The sequence below is a fragment of the Brachypodium distachyon genome, chromosome 3 (genome assembly GCF_000005505.3).
Source record: "Brachypodium distachyon strain Bd21 chromosome 3, Brachypodium_distachyon_v3.0, whole genome shotgun sequence".
NCBI classification, from domain to species: domain Eukaryota; kingdom Viridiplantae; phylum Streptophyta; class Magnoliopsida; order Poales; family Poaceae; genus Brachypodium; species Brachypodium distachyon.
The window spans coordinates 6,591,353-6,606,967 of record NC_016133.3 but is presented as its reverse complement, the minus strand read 5'-3'; the positions used below and the strand labels follow the sequence as shown (position 1 = coordinate 6,606,967).

The following is a 15,615-nucleotide window of genomic DNA, read 5'->3' as shown; positions in this document are numbered from 1 at the left end:
AAAACTGCGACAAGTGACGTGGATCAGAAAGAGTAATAAATGTGTAATAGTGATGCACAGCCAAAAAATGACCCATCGAAATGCAAACTACTCACTCCGATCCTAACTACTTGTCGTGGTTTTAGCACGGCCAAAAAATGACCCATCGAAATGCAAACTACTCACTCCGATCCTAATTACTTGTCGTGGTTTTAGTTCACATTCGATCCTAATTTCTTATCATGTTTTAGTTTAAATTTAGTTCAAATTTGACTTAACCACGATATTTGACTAAACCACAGTAAGAAATTAGGATCGAGTTTGAACTACTCCTAGGATCAGGAGGATTGAGTGCTACTACTCCGTAGTAAATTGGTACTTTTTGGAGGACCAAACGCGAAATGCCCCCTCCCCACAGACAGGAAAAGCAGAAAAGCGCGAGCAATACAGGGGCGCAGGGTTACCTTCGCTCTCCACATCATTTGGCTGCAGCACCTCCCCTCGCCTCGCCTCTGCCCCTCGATCTCCGTCGCCGCCTTCCCCCCCATTCTCCAAGAACCTTCTTCCCCCTCCCGATCTCCCCCGCCGAAGCCGCCGAGATCCTCGCTTATGGTGTCCTGACAGCGGCGGCGCCCATGGACCCCAAGTCCCCCGACGACCGCCCCGAGCCGGCGGCGGCGCAGCAGCCGCTGCCGCTAGAGTGGCGGTTCGCGCAGGTCTTCGGCGAGCGCGGCGCCGGTGAGGACGTGCAGGAAGGTATGCCGTCCGCAGGCCTCGGGATTCTGCTATGCGTGGCGCGTCGCGAGATCTGCTCGGTTCCGTGGGTGGGGATTTGACGCCGCCGTGGGCCCGCGCATTTCACCGCGCGCAGACGGGGATCTCCAGGATTCGGTCGTCCAGTGCCTTTGCGAATTGAGAGGATATCGCGGAGGCTTTGTCGTGATTTGGGTCTGGAGCGCTTGGGTCCTGGCGTTTTACGAAGTGTTCTGCTACATCGTGTTTCCCGGCGATCTAGCATGGTTCGCGGCTAAATGACGAGCTCGTTCTTATGCGCGGATGGGTGCTTAGCTACTGGGGTCCGTGCCGGAATCAGTTGTCACGTCGTAGGCTTTGCTGCTCTTGTAGGATCGATTATTGTCGCAGATTTTTTTTTTTTTTGACGTGGTGGTAGTAGTTGTTCCAGTGCATTGCGCCCATGCTAGGTAGTCGCGTTAACGGTAAAAAAACTAGAAATGCTTGATGGATTTGCTGAAGATATTGGCTGGCATCTGGCTCTTTACAGCATGATTGCCGGTGGCATATTCAAAGTTTAGACCTTTTTGTGTGATGACCTGATGATGGTGGGAATTGTGGATGTGGTAAGGTGTTCTAGGATTTGGGATGGTTTGGTAGTAAGTGGCATGAATTGGGCGCACACAATATGAAGTGGGTTGCAAAGCTAGGTAGGATAATGCCAGCTTTGTAAATCTTTCATGGTTGGGAATTGTCATGTGCTTGGGAGCTGTAGGTGAGTGGTATCCTTCTGTGACTAAGCCATACCATGACATCTTGCTCATTACGCATCGGACAGGGTTCATTAGCATAGCTAGTTTTCTACAGCATAAAGAATGTTACACCTGTCTACCTTACTAAAACTGGGTCAGGTGCTCACTCGGCATCCATGGGTCATGCCCTAATTTTGTTAGGTTTATGGTGAAATGGTGTTGATTTGGTAAGTGTTTGTTTAGGAACAGTGAGGCATATTTTTTATGCCTCTCATAACAGGTCATACATACGAGATACGACCTGCGTTTATTTGTATGATTATTAAATGTTCACAATAGTGTCTTGAAGTTTAAGTTATAATAAACACGATACACAATTTCATTCCTAGACATGCGGTCCTTTCAGACTTCAGATCAATGGTGCAGTCCAGGATTTGCAGTCTGTTCAGACCAGTTTGGTATACATCTTGCTCTTAACTTTTAGCCATATAGGTTTTATGAGAATCCTTCCATTGGGACCACAGGATCTTCAGATACAGAACCCATTTGTACATAGAGGATATGGCGCAGTTATGATATTCTGGCAAATTATTACGAAAGCAATCTTTCCCTCCTACTTTTCTATGAATTGCTAGCACAAAGCCGAAACTCCTGCATAGTTCTGCTCTGTCGATCTAATTCAGTCACCCATTACATATTTAACATGTTCCCAATACCACTTCTTTTTTATTTCTCGAATCCGCACCTAAGTCCGTGTCATTTTCATTAGAAGAGGCGCTGAGATGGTGAAAGTTACAAAGGCCCAAAGCCAACACCAAAACTCTAAAACACCGAAAAAGGAAGAGCAAAAGAGAAAAATGTCAAAGGCCAGAAAGAAGAGAAAAAAAACAAAAACTTTACACTAGCCTGCAGGAGAAAGAGGCTACTCAGGAGGCCGGGAATGCAGCGGCAATCTTCGAAGGGCCTTGGCACCGGCATGCATCCAAAGCACGGCTTCAGAGAGGATCTCCTCGGCCAGGAGCGGGATGTCGGGAACTGCACCGATACACTCAGTTACCCATCACATTTTTAACATGTTCCCAATACCACTTCTATTAAGGCAGCACTGTTTGCGGAGAGCACACTATAATGCTCTACACTACAGTGATGGAAAAATTGATCATTGATTGTAGGCTCTTGATAAGTAATAGCTGAAATTTCCCAACAGCAGCCATGTCTTGTTCCTTTATAGGAACATCAAAACCACATAACTGTTTGGATACTTGGTCCCAGGTTTATCATTTGTTTCTAAAATCAACATAGAATAAATAATTCATCTCTTCAGTCTGAATGATTTGCTATAAGTGTTTCTATTCATTTTAGTTGATGGTTGTGTTGAATAACTGAAATATGCTTTGTTTTTGTGGTTTGACCTACCAAGTCCCATTCGTATCTTGATTTAATATGCTACTTGTTTCAGTTGACATCATCTCTGCAATTGAGTTTGACAAATCGGGTGACCATCTTGCCACTGGAGATAGAGGTGGACGTGTAGTTTTGTTTGAAAGGACTGATGCCAGGGGTGTAAGTACCACACTATCCAAGTGTTTCTGCTTTCTTGCTTAAATCTATTGCGCGCATAAAGTCAAGTTTTATGCAGAATGCCAGTCGGACAGAACTCGAGAGACAAGATTATGTGGTGGCCAGGCATCCTGAGTTCCGCTACAAAACTGAATTTCAGAGTCATGAACCTGAGGTATGACACTAATGCCATGAATTATGAATTTCTATATGTCTCTCTTAGGCCCCATTTGGTCAGGAGAATTTTCCATATCGAAGGAAAGGAAACATCCAATCTGATGTCATGTTTCCTTGTTGTCCTAAATCTCTGGAAATCTTGTGCCTCAGGGCTCAGACGAGCCCTTAGAGCTGAAAGTTTGTAACAAAATTGGGATGAAATCGTATCATGTCTGTATAATATGTTATTCCTCATTTGGTAAATTGCTTACTGGAAGTAGCAATTTTTCAATTTCCGCTTGTGCATGCGAACTACTCCCTCCTTTCCCTATTACAATGCATATGAATTTTGTCCTAATTAAAAATAAATAAAGCTTGACCATTTTTATAGATAGGAATCTCAACATCTATAATATTAAATAAATACATTATGAAAATATATTTCATGGTTGATCTATTGGTATTGGTATTGATTTGGCATTGTAGATGTTCATTTTTTTTTCCTATAAACTTGGTCAAACTTCAAATTTTTTGACATAGGACAAAAATTATATGCCTTATTATATGGAAAGGACGAAGTACTAAGTGCAATTCATGTACTGAGATCTAGTTGCTCTGTGGTAATTTCTATCTCACATGTAATTTTTGCAAAGTAAGCATAGTAAATCACCAATGGAAGCACAGATGGTCTGTAATAACAATACTTCCTCCATCCATGAATGTGTTCTCTTTAGAATGCATGCAGTTCTTTTAATTTTGTCACTCTATACATTTTTAAAATGTTTCCTTAGCTTCGGTTGCTGGATTAGCTTACGAGCAAAAAAGTAAAGTGAAATCATTCATAAATCATGTTATCTTCTAAATGAAGCTATTGCTTAATATATCCTTTCATATGTGCTTTTTTTCGTCTGATCTATATGTAATTCATGTAGTTCGACTACCTAAAAAGTTTGGAAATAGAGGAGAAGATCAACAAGATAAAGTGGGGCCAAACAGCCAATAATGCCCTCTTTATCTTGTCTACAAATGACAAAACAATCAAGTATTGGAAGGTATGTATAAAACAGTTGGATCAGAAAGCTTGCTCGCACATTTCATTACTTTTGATTATGACTTCTTGCGTCAACTAATGTTTCTTAGCCATGCCATGCTTGGAATCTGTATCCATTGCATGTTTACCAGATAGTTTTGCGCATCTTAAGGTGGATTTACTGTAAATCTTATTTCAGTTGTTCTGCTTATACCAGTGAGAGTATTGATTTTTTTTTTCATTTCTACTGCCTTGTTAGATCAAGACACTTGTTTTTTAATCCTTCTGATCTTTACAAATACAAATGAACTATTCAGTTTTTCTTTACAGTGTCAATGATTCTCAATGCCATTTCTTGCCTTTTCATGTGAAAAGTTCCTTTGTTCTTGCCAAATGCAAGCGCGATCTGTTTATGCCTTACTGCTTTGCTATCTCTGTAGGTGCAAGACAAGAAAGTGAAACGAGTTTCAGTGATGAATTTGGATACTTCCCAAAGTTCAGACAATGGTACAACTTCCAGTTCGAGTGCCAGTAGCTCTAGAGGCCTTCCAAATGGAGGATGCTCAGAGAAGTTGTACAATGGCACAAGCAACGATCTGTCATTCCCTCCCGGAGGATGCACGTCACTGCGTTTGCCTGTGGTAGTTGTACTTAACCCACTTGGTCTAACGTCTGTAGTTCTGTGCATCATAATTCATAAGTGATGCATGCATATACAATAAGTTTCTTTTGTCATGATATGCATGTAGACGCTTTCAGACAAATAGTATGTGCAACAAACAAACCTGATCAGTTTCATTTACTGTGTGTGCAGGTTACAGGCCAAGATCTAAACCCTGTTGCTAGATGCCGCCGTGTATATGCACACGCCCATGATTACCATATCAATTCCATTTCGAATAATAGGTTAGCTTCCCTCATGATGGTATTACGGATGAGTTGACGACTTACCTTTATGTGCTTTAGTTCTCCTATTGAAATTGTGACTCATATATTCGATCACGATTTTTCTTCGTTATGTATTACCTAAGGGATCACAATCTTTTTTGTTTCATGTATTTCCTAAGAAATTGTAATATCGCGCAAAGAGTAATCCGGTTTTAATCCTAATTCTCTTGGAATTATGTTGTTGTGTTTATATGGTGTATACTTGTAATGGGACAACGGTGTTTGTTACCTTGGGTAATGTGTAGTGGCATACCAGGTAACGTGGCATGTAATCCAGAAGGCTGATAATCGGATACTGTTAGATATAAGTTATATAAGATGTTTAGTTTACCCGTTTATATAAGTGTTTAGTTTATACTCCATCTGTACCTTTTTATAAGATGTTCTAGTTTTGTTCCAAGTCAAACTTTACCAAATTTATAGAAAATGTACTAGTAATATCTATCTACAATATCAAATAAGTATTACTATGAAGATATATATTATGATGGATTTAATAAAACTGATTTAGAATTGTAGGTTTTCGTAGATTTTTCCATAAAGTTGTTCAAATTTTAGTAAGTTTAACTTGGGACAAAAGTAGAACATCTTATAAAAAGGAACTGAGGGAGTACCTGTTTGTATTACCACGTAGTCTAAGGGGTTTCCTGCATATACTCTCTGTACGCGTACTGTATATAAATTGGTCTAGAGCCTCATTGGAATACAAGTTGCTATTCCTCCTAACAGATACAAATATACTAAGTTAATAATGATAAGGGTAATGGGGGCCATTATATGGTTCCCTTTGGATGACTTCATGTGATTGACTTCGTGCAACTAATGTAATTATCTGCCTTGGCGGATTTATGAATGATACAATCTATGCGCATTATGCTGATACCTTGTTGTCATGTCATTTTGCTTCCAGTGATGGCGAGACATTCATATCGGCAGATGATCTGAGAATAAATCTGTGGAATTTGGAAATTAACAGTCAGAGCTTTAACATTGTTGATGTGAAGCCTGCAAACATGGAGGATCTAACTGGTAAACTTGTCAGCCCTATAAAATCTATTCATGCTGTGCACTGAACACTGAATTTATATGTTAAGCGTGCACTTGTTATCTAACTGTTGTATCAATTGTCCAATAGCTTAACTTTCTATATGAAAATCTATATTAGCGTAGTAAGATGCATCACAAAGTAACCAGGGTCAGGTTGTTTTACCTTCTTTTGGAGAATCATAGCCCCTTTTACCTTGCAAGCATTGCCATGCTTCAGGTATAAGTTTTGTTGATATTCCAAACTACTTAAAATTTTCATCTCTATGGCCTATTCTTGGAATTTGAATCAACAGTCAATTTGCATACTACCAATTGGATCTTTTGGTGGGGTAATTTTTTTCTTCTGATGGACTGGATAAATGAAAATAGGATGCAAGGCAAATGCCTGTACTTTCACGTACAAATTATTGATGAGTTCCAGTCCGCAGCTATATGTTGGCATGCTAGCTAACAATTCTTTTGTTGACAATCAATAGCTGGCAACTTCATGTGATATTGAGAATTGCAGATACAGAGTAGTTCTTGCTTTAACCTTCATGTGATATTGAAAAATGCAGATTCAGAGTAGTTCTTGCTTTGTAGGAAAATCACAAGTAGATAAAACAAAGATAGTCTGCATGAGCTGGTGCTGCTCTGATGCAAAACAGATATTTTATCTTGAATTTGCGATCCCCAATATTTGTTTCTCGGCTAGTCAAAGTGCATACCTTTGGCCGTTGTTGTAAATCTGAAATATTTTCTTAGGTGATCATTTTCTAATTTCTGATATGGTTCCTATAAGTTAGTTTCTTGTTTTCTTTTTCCTGTGTCATGCATCACATTGTATAATTCTGTGAAATTTCAGAGGTGATTACATGTGCGGAGTTCCATCCAACTCATTGTAACACACTAGCCTATAGTAGCTCAAAGGGCGCTATCAGGCTTATTGACCTGCGGCAATCAGCACTGTGTGACAACCATGCGAAGCTGTTAGTAATCCCCCTTGCACTTCCTGATGTAACAGTTATCCTTGTTTAGAAGGCATCAATAGATTTTGAAGGATTACAAACATTTGAAGTTAATCTATATGTCTAAAATTTGCACAAACTGATGTCTAATTAAGTGGGAGCTTTTTTGTTCAGATTTGAGGAGCATGAAGCACCTGGATCAAAATCCTTTTTTACAGAGATAATTGCATCAGTATCAGATATAAAGTTTGCACGGGAGGGAAGACATATTCTTAGTCGTGATTATATGACTCTCAAGGTTTGTAACTGACATATTCTTAGTTGTCTGAAATCCTCGAACTATCAATTTGATGTAAACTAGCAAGAAACCTGTACTTTCCTACAGACGAAAATAAAATATATCATCTATACTATATTATTATACTTATAAAGATTCAAGTTGGTGGTGGAGTTCACCCCTCCTGTTCACTCATACTTACATGTGGGACAATAACTCTTGCTAAAAAGTTTAAAACATAATCTGTGGAGGAGACTCGAACTGAAAACCATAGGTTACCTGACATGTGCCGTAGCACAGAGGATCATACTGTTTAACTTATTGTAATCCCAAACAATAAGTTTTTTACTGAGAAATCAGTCAACTTGTGCCCAAATGTTTGTCTTTCTTCCACGTTTAACTATCTTCTTGCTGCCATATTAGTTGTGCAATTGTTGGGCGCATACAACTTATGATCAATCCAAACTAAATGCATTTGTTTGGCAAATTATATGCCTGCTCTTTTCCGTTGGTTCTTAGCAACTCACCTGCATTATGCCAGTATTACACATTTAGGAGACTAATTACTTTATTGAATTGAGCTGCTCCTTGGCGTATTTGCAAGTTCATGGTAGATCGATGTATTTTTGCAAAATAGATTAAGTGTATAGTGAGCAATCTCATCTCAATCTCAATCTTTGGTAGCTGATGGTTGGGACGATGCGAGGGCAAACAGACCATCACTACGAACTGTTCTGTTTATAGGAGTAAAGATATCTGGTCCATGTGTTCTTCATCTTGCACTGGTCTTTCGCGATATATTGTTCCCATTTTGATGTTTATAAATAAGCTGTGTGCTAGGCCAGTGCATTACGTCAATGGTCATTTCTGCATCAACTATTATTCGGTTTTTAAGTTTCTTCAAACTGCACTGATCTGAACAGTTTCTTTGTTCTGGTTAATTTCGAACTTGACTCTGTCGCTGGCTAGAAAGTAATATTAGCTTCGCCAGTTCTGTTACTTGCATACATCCAGTGCTGGTGACATTATTTTCCTTTTCTCTTGCTTTCGTTTACCTTTCACATTTGAATCTAAAATGACACAAAAATCTGAAATTTCTTTGTAAAGTTCGTATGCCATGCTGTTGATTCCAATAGGTCTGTATCGTATATAATTTTTTTTTTAATATATGGAATATCTGGATCATGAAACCTGTCCTTTTCAGCTGGTTTTCTTACATAGAAGTGCATTGCTGCTTGAAATATCTTTAGCTTCCTTTTTCAGCTATGGGATCTCAACATGGATTCAGGCCCAGTAGCAACTTTCCAAGTACATGAACATTTAAGGCCTAAGGTGAAATTTTACCATCTGTGTGATAGCAAATAAGCCATGTCAAGGCCTGTTCTGATCTAATGATGTGTTGATCTCATCTTCTGTAGCTTTGTGATCTATACGAAAATGATTCAATTTTTGACAAATTTGAATGTTGTCTGAGTGGGGATGGTCTTCGTGTTGCAACTGGATCTTATAGGTATATTTTTCTCATTATGAACTATCACCAGTGCTGCTATCTATTGTTGATTTTGTAATTTCTGTGTGCTAACTCTGTACTCTTCTGGTGCTGTACTGCAGTAATTTATTCCGAGTTTTTGGTTGTACGCCTGGAAGTACAGAAGCAACCACTTTGGAAGCAAGCAGGAATCCTATGAGGTATGCCTTATCTTGAGAATGAGCATAAGTTACTCTACCTGGACTTGAGCTAGTCCTATTTGTGCACAATTCATGAGCCTCTCACCTCCAACATAAATTTCTGCTCCAGTTAACTGAATACAACATTAAAAAATGTTTTATTATGAGTCTCGTATGTGAAAGTTGGTAGGATTACCAAACATTCAACATAGGTGATCAGTGACCAATCAGTAGTAGGTATAAACACATCATGTTTACCAACCCAATTGGAAACTATTTTTCTAAACTGGGCTGAACTTTTCTTGCTTTGTTGGGGTTGAAAACCTTATAGGCGTCAGGTTGCTAATCCAACAAGGCCTACAAGAACGCTGACCTCTTTGACCCGTGCTGTGAGGAGAGGTAAGTATCTCTGGTGTATGTTATACCTGATTATTTTGTTCATGTAGGTGGCTTAGATTAACCTACTTGTCCTTTTGCATCATTTTCCAAGCTATCTCTCATCCTTGGTCAAATGCACAGGTGGAGAAAATGCAGGAGCCGATGGCAATGGAAATTCTTATGACTTCTCAACAAAGTTACTCCATCTTGCGTGGCACCCAACTGAGAGTTCCATCGCGTGTGCTGCTGGAAATAGCTTGTACATGTATTATGCATAGGGACGTGCTAGAGAAGATTTACTCTTTTGGTTTGGTCGACGTGAAAGCCTTGACCTTTCATGCAACCAGGGCAATGATGCAGGGAGGCGGTCCGTACCCACGAGATATCTTCCAAGCATATCTGACTGCCCCCTTCCGATTCTTTAGTAAATTTGAAACACAGAACTCTAATCGTATTAAACTTTTTGGGTCCCAAGATATGATTATAGTTGCCTTCGTAGCCAAAAGACCAGCGGTTGAAGGACAGAGCAGAAGATAGGAAGGCTGATTCTAATTTCACTCCCAGGTCACAGGAAATATCTGCTTAAGGTGGATGTCAGAAAATTTTCTTTTTCTCTACTCATGTAATGTAATGTCGCCTAACCAGGGTTTACCATCTGTTGTCATGAATTCTGAACATCTCTGGACATAAATTTCAACTCAAGTTATTGTAGTTGTTCGTTGCCTCTTCTGTTGGATGGTTGAAACTTTTTGCATGAATGTAACTGAACTCATGCTGCATATGATACTCGTAACACCTTGTAAGCTGTATGCTGTGCATCCTCCCATGCAAAACTCATAGCTAATGATCTGGATTCTAGAGTGCCCAGTATAGTTGATGAGATAATAAATTTGTGGCATGCTGGTTTGCAATCACGCATATTCGGGCACTTTTGGCAATCAGTCTTGTAACAAGTACCTACTCCGTCCTGAAATAAGTCACGTTACTTGTTACCGGACGGAGAGAGCACTATAGATCAATTTTATTGCCGTCAGGGTGCTCATGTACGACAAGAATGAGCAGTTCTACTGCATAAAGGTTACTATCATTTTGGCTCCTTCCAGAGTAAGTTTTTTCCTGCGATATAAACTGCGGCTTGTGTACAACTGAGTGCAGTTGCTTGTTGTTTGAGTCTTCAGCAGCTGGATGGAGTTTCCTGTTTCGAGGTATTTGCAACTTATATGCCGGAGCATTTTTGGCACTCGAGTCTCCGTGCAAGTCCATGTACGTTTGTTGGGAACGACGACCGCGACAGTGTGGTCTGGGATAGTGCTTTTGTGCGCTCTTGACATTGAACACTTTCTGAATGAGCGGTGGCTTTGACCACTGACACTGGCGTGGCATGCGTTCTTGACCTTGAAAGTACTTCTCGATCGGTGCTTATCTCCAGTCTAATCAAGCAGGTTTTGCCTACTTGTCTTCCGGGGCACAAAGGCTTAAAAAGATAAAAGGCTGTGTATATACTAATGCATGACAGTGGAGCTGCTAAACAATGACTTCAGAGATGTTTAAGGTATGTTTTTTTTTGAGAGCATAAGGTATGTTTGGTTGCCTGCATCAACCCCCAACTAGGTCCGTTATATGCAAATTTCCGGTGTTCGGGTGTTTGCATTACCCCTTGGGCCAGGCCCCCACGGTGTTCAAATCACTCGTCCTCCACCTTGTTCAACCATTTTTCAAGGAACTGTGACTGGGAGAGCGAGGGAACTTCCTTATATTTCGCGTACCACGCTCTCTAGTCTCTCATTTCCCTGCCCTCAAGGTCTCACCTCTCCATTGCCAGCTGGACCCCATTCTCACTAATGTCGGTCTAGGCAAGCGGCGACATCCTCTCCGGTAGGCGGTGGTGCTCCGTGGTGTCTTCTCCTTCATCTTCGACAAGCGTGGTTCTTTGCCCTCTCTTTTCTCTTTGGCAAACGTGGTTCTTCGCCCTCTCCTTCCTCTCTCGCAAGCCATGGTCTTCACCCTCTGCTCCTAGATGGTTGGACACAGACTCTACGACATATCTGTGAAACTTCTGTACATGCTTATACGTACTCGCTCTATATGCGGATGATGTTATGCATGCTTAGAGGTGTTGCAAACCCCCCCCCCCTCCCCACCCCACTCTCTCTCTCCAATGAAAGGGTGGGCTCCGAATATCACCCATGTAGCTCTGGCTGAAAATGGCTGGATTATAGCAGTGGATAACCACTTCCTTAACTACAAGTTGAAAAAAATCAATCTCATATTTTGCGAAGTGCCAAACTATATATTTCTATGATTACGCCTAGGTTTCTTAGAAAAGGATTTTAATCCCTAACAATAATATGTACATATGAAAGTACCATAACTTTGGTAATGGAAACTAATATTGTCCTAGTAGAATTTATGTCAATAAGCATTTTATTTTCATGGGCTAACAATGTTTTCCTAACATCCGCGGATGTTACCTTAAAGAGGTAGAGGGTGCCGGTTGACCCAACGCTCCATAGGCACCTTGAGGCGGCCGAAGAAGTGGCTAAATCTTAAGAAGGCATCGATGGCAAGGTCGTTTAGGACATCCCTAACATTGGAGGCCTCCAACACAGGACGTGAGGGTCACAAGTCCGCGGTGGTGGCTCAAGTCTTTGTCCGGACGACACGCGAAGACTCTGCGGAACATTTTTCATCAGCACAAAACTATGTTACAGATTTACAAACCTATGACAATATTTGCAGCACATTCGCAACACATTTGCGACAAAACCGGCAAAAAAACATATAGTAGCTTGCAGTACAAGACGGATCAAACGGCCGGCCATAGCTTTGCCGGAGTCATCAGAGTTCCTTGGGACTCCCCTCATCACCGACCATTAAGCTAGGCTAAACTAGACCACCGCCGGCCTTCCTGCACGCGGCGGCGGCGCCCCACCTGGGGTCCTGGAGGAAGAGGCAGACGGCGGAGCAGTCGTCGACGCGCGACGACGGGTACTTGGTCTTCCACCTCTGCACGGCGGCCTCGACGACGGCCTTGGAGGCGTGCTGCTTCCTGGGCGTGGCGCAGACGATGGACACCACCTCCTCGTTGCTGAGCACGTCCCACACCCCGTCCGTGGCCAGGATGATGAACAGGTCCGCCGCCGTGACCCTGTGCCCCGTCACCTGCGGCGTCGAGATCACCCCGTGCCGCTTCAGCCTCGCGTCCCCCAGCGCCCTCGCCATCGCCAAACCCGGGCAGTCCTCCCCCGGCAGCCACACCCTCATCACCCCCGGCTCCTCCTTCAGCGCGAACACCCGCCCCTCGCTCCTCTTTATCCTCTCCGCCTCCTCTGCAAATTCCCCCCCAGATTCAAAGCTCAGTTTCTTTAAATCAGCCCACGGCAATGTCAGCAAGAGTTAACAAGTAGTAGTACTTACGGGGGACGCAGGGCTTCTGGTCGGTGGTGAGCTGGACGGCCTTGAGGAAGCCAGTGCCCGACATGGTGGCGAGCACGGCGCGGGAGTCGCCGAGGTTGGCGATGATGAGGTCCTTCCCTTGCTTGATGGCGCAGACGGCAGTGGTGCCGCTGAAGGAGCAGTCCATGCCGGCCTGCAGCTTCAGCTCGTTGTCCATGGCGTTGAACGCGTTGGTGCACGCCTCCCGCCACTCCTCCAGCAGCTGCGACGGGTGCTGCGGCGACGAGCCGCCGCTGCAGCCCGTGGAGGATGACGACGGCGACGCGTCGCTGAACACCGGGTCGTCGTCGGCGTCGGCAAGGAGCAGCGCGTTCCGGTGGCTCAGCACCATGAAGGGCAGGTAGTCCCGCACCAGCTTGCTGATCAGGTGCCCGCACCTGCCGTGCCCGTCGAACACCCCGCAGAACACACCCTCCTCCATGCCGAACCCCTGGATTATAAAGAATTACATCGATTGATGAGATTCAGACCACATTGCATCGTCAATTTGGGGAAGAATGGTAGTAACTACCAAATGATTCTTGGAAATATCTTTCGTGATTGTAAAAGTAAAAGTGAAGATTAGATGGTAGGTGAGATTAGTGGTGTTTGGTGAAGCAAACAGATTGGAACCTCTGGAAGCGTCACATGGCTGCTTGGGGAACATAATCTTTGGAATAGCATCACATGGTGTGTCTAAAGCTTAGGCAACATTAGGTGAAATGATTAGGGAGAAAATCGCTGCCAAATCTGAATTAGTACTATTGTTTTGAACTTGGCTGCGAAATCTGAATTTGATGCTGCTGTACGTTTGTTGTTGGAAAGCAACAATGATTAGCACAACAAAGATAGTTCTAGCACCCATTATTCGTCTCCCCTCCGATGAGAATCAAAAGATGGAACAGTTCGTCAATTTGTCAACTGACTTACTCCGTATTTTATAGTCTTAATAATTACAGGTGGAACATAAGTCTTGAAACGGTGGCCAAGTGTTCATGATTAGACATGGGAGAAAAATGAGCACATCTGTACTGTTCGTGGAAATATCTGTCCAGCGTAGAGCTAAAAGAACCCTCCAGAAAAATAAACTGTTCACTATTTTAGAAGCAAAACAAAATTACCCCACTAGCATCAACAACACCACCAAATCCCAACATAATAACCCACTGATCGCAACCACAGAGCAGACCCCAACTGAGCAATTTCACCATGCTAGAGGATCACACAGAGAAAGTGAAGAACAAAATTTTCCGGGATAACTGAAGAACAAATTAAAAGGATCTCATGGAGATGGAAGCTCCGTGGCGGCGTGGCCTCAAGAACACCCACCCAACCAGAGTAAATAAAAGTCCGCAGCAACTCGAACAGAAAACAAATTCAACCCGACTACCGCAAAGCCGAGAAATTGACGGTGAAATTCAACAGCGCACCTGGCAGAGGATGACGGCGTCCTGGTTGGGCCCTTTCTTGCCCTTCTGGGAGAAGAGGGAGGCCACCTTCCTCGGCGACGACGCGCCGCCGCCGCCCCCGCCTTGCTCGTCCATCACGTACACGATGTTCTCGTCGGCCTCCTGCCCCTGCTGCTCCAGGCGCTCCGAAGACGCGCAGATCCCCATCAAGATCCCCCTTCCTTATTACAGACCAATTCCGCTCACGAGGACCAAGACGAGCAAACCTCTGCTCTGCTGTTGATATATAGTAGTAGGACAGAGTTAAATAAGGCAAGAAGACTGCATATTGGTAGCCGCGCGCTTGGGATCAGATCAGCACACGGATTGCAGAAGCTGCGGGCGTTTTAAAGCAGGGGCGGAGGGATTAGGACGAGGAGGATTAGGCGAGTTGAGCAATAAATGGATGCTAGTGGTGGTAGGCTGACTGGGCAGGGGATCATGGTGGGGGGTGGGGATGTCATGGGCGGCCGGGGTTTTGGCGCGTTATTCCTGTCGAGTGAACCCGTCCTGTGGGTACCGTACTGCTCCGTCGGCCGGCCGGCTCCGGTCAATTCTATCTTTGTACCGTACTGCTGCTACCGAGAAAGAATTTCAGTTTTGACGGGGAATATAGTAACTAGTATATTGAACATTTGAACACTGAATAATGATAATTAACAAAATGCGTTGCTCGGTCGATTCGGTTGGAAGGACGGCGTCGGCAAATGTTGATTATTTATTTATTTATTCTCTGAGGTGTTTTCTTCTTCTTGTTCATTGACGGTTGATCGTCATTGGACGCTGACATGTGGGGCCAGGAGGAATGACGTGTTGGGCGTTGGAATGGAACGGCACACAGTGATGAGTAATGAATGTTCGGAGACTGGCGTAACGTCAGCGTGTAAGCTCATGTCACACACTGACGGCAAAAGATGGGTCGATCAACAAAAACCATGCCAAGCCATCCTTGCTTATAGCTCAATCCAACAGCTAGCCACAATGTTTGGTGCGGAGCCTCCCAGATCCTAATCTTAAGAAAAAAACATGGTGCAAATAATATTGAAGAATCAATGGCAAGTCAACATAAAATTAAAGTGAGAGAACACAAATCTCTATATTTGACGTACGCATTAAGAAAAACAAACAGAAAACGAAATCAAACCAAATAGAAAAAGAAAATATACATTTAGCGGAAATTTATCTTTCTTATAAATATATCGGACAACCCGGTAAACATGGTGGGTAGTACAAACATGAGCACATCCTTATCGTCTGG

General features: G+C 43.0%; 2 protein-coding genes across 3 annotated transcripts; one reads left to right on the top strand and one right to left on the bottom strand.

Annotated features, from left to right (window-relative positions):
* The first annotated feature begins 365 nt into the window (after positions 1-365).
* Positions 366-10,278, top strand: LOC100835234 (serine/threonine protein phosphatase 2A 55 kDa regulatory subunit B beta isoform). Of its 2 annotated transcripts, none has more exons than XM_003571705.4 (14): positions 366-735; positions 2,923-3,026; positions 3,103-3,198; positions 4,112-4,231; positions 4,650-4,850; positions 5,024-5,115; positions 6,068-6,186; positions 7,049-7,172; positions 7,326-7,449; positions 8,692-8,760; positions 8,847-8,938; positions 9,040-9,117; positions 9,428-9,495; positions 9,616-10,278. In XM_003571705.4, exons 1-14 carry the CDS (start codon positions 381-383, stop codon positions 9,750-9,752), a joined length of 1,779 nt encoding a protein of 592 aa, XP_003571753.3. In that variant the 5' UTR covers positions 366-380; the 3' UTR covers positions 9,753-10,278. The 2 variants fall into 2 exon arrangements, with proteins under 2 accessions (XP_003571753.3, XP_024316594.1); XM_024460826.1 differs by having other exon boundaries at positions 4,650-4,853.
* Positions 10,279-12,142: 1,864 nt separating this feature from the next.
* On the bottom strand, positions 12,143-14,823 carry LOC100833402 (probable protein phosphatase 2C 12). The gene is made up of 3 exons (XM_003571702.4): positions 14,340-14,823; positions 12,892-13,360; positions 12,143-12,803 (listed from the first exon to the last, which is right to left on the bottom strand). Exons 1-3 carry the CDS (start codon positions 14,523-14,525, stop codon positions 12,358-12,360), a joined length of 1,101 nt encoding a protein of 366 aa, XP_003571750.1. The 5' UTR covers positions 14,526-14,823; the 3' UTR covers positions 12,143-12,357.
* Positions 14,824-15,615: the final 792 nt, after the last annotated feature.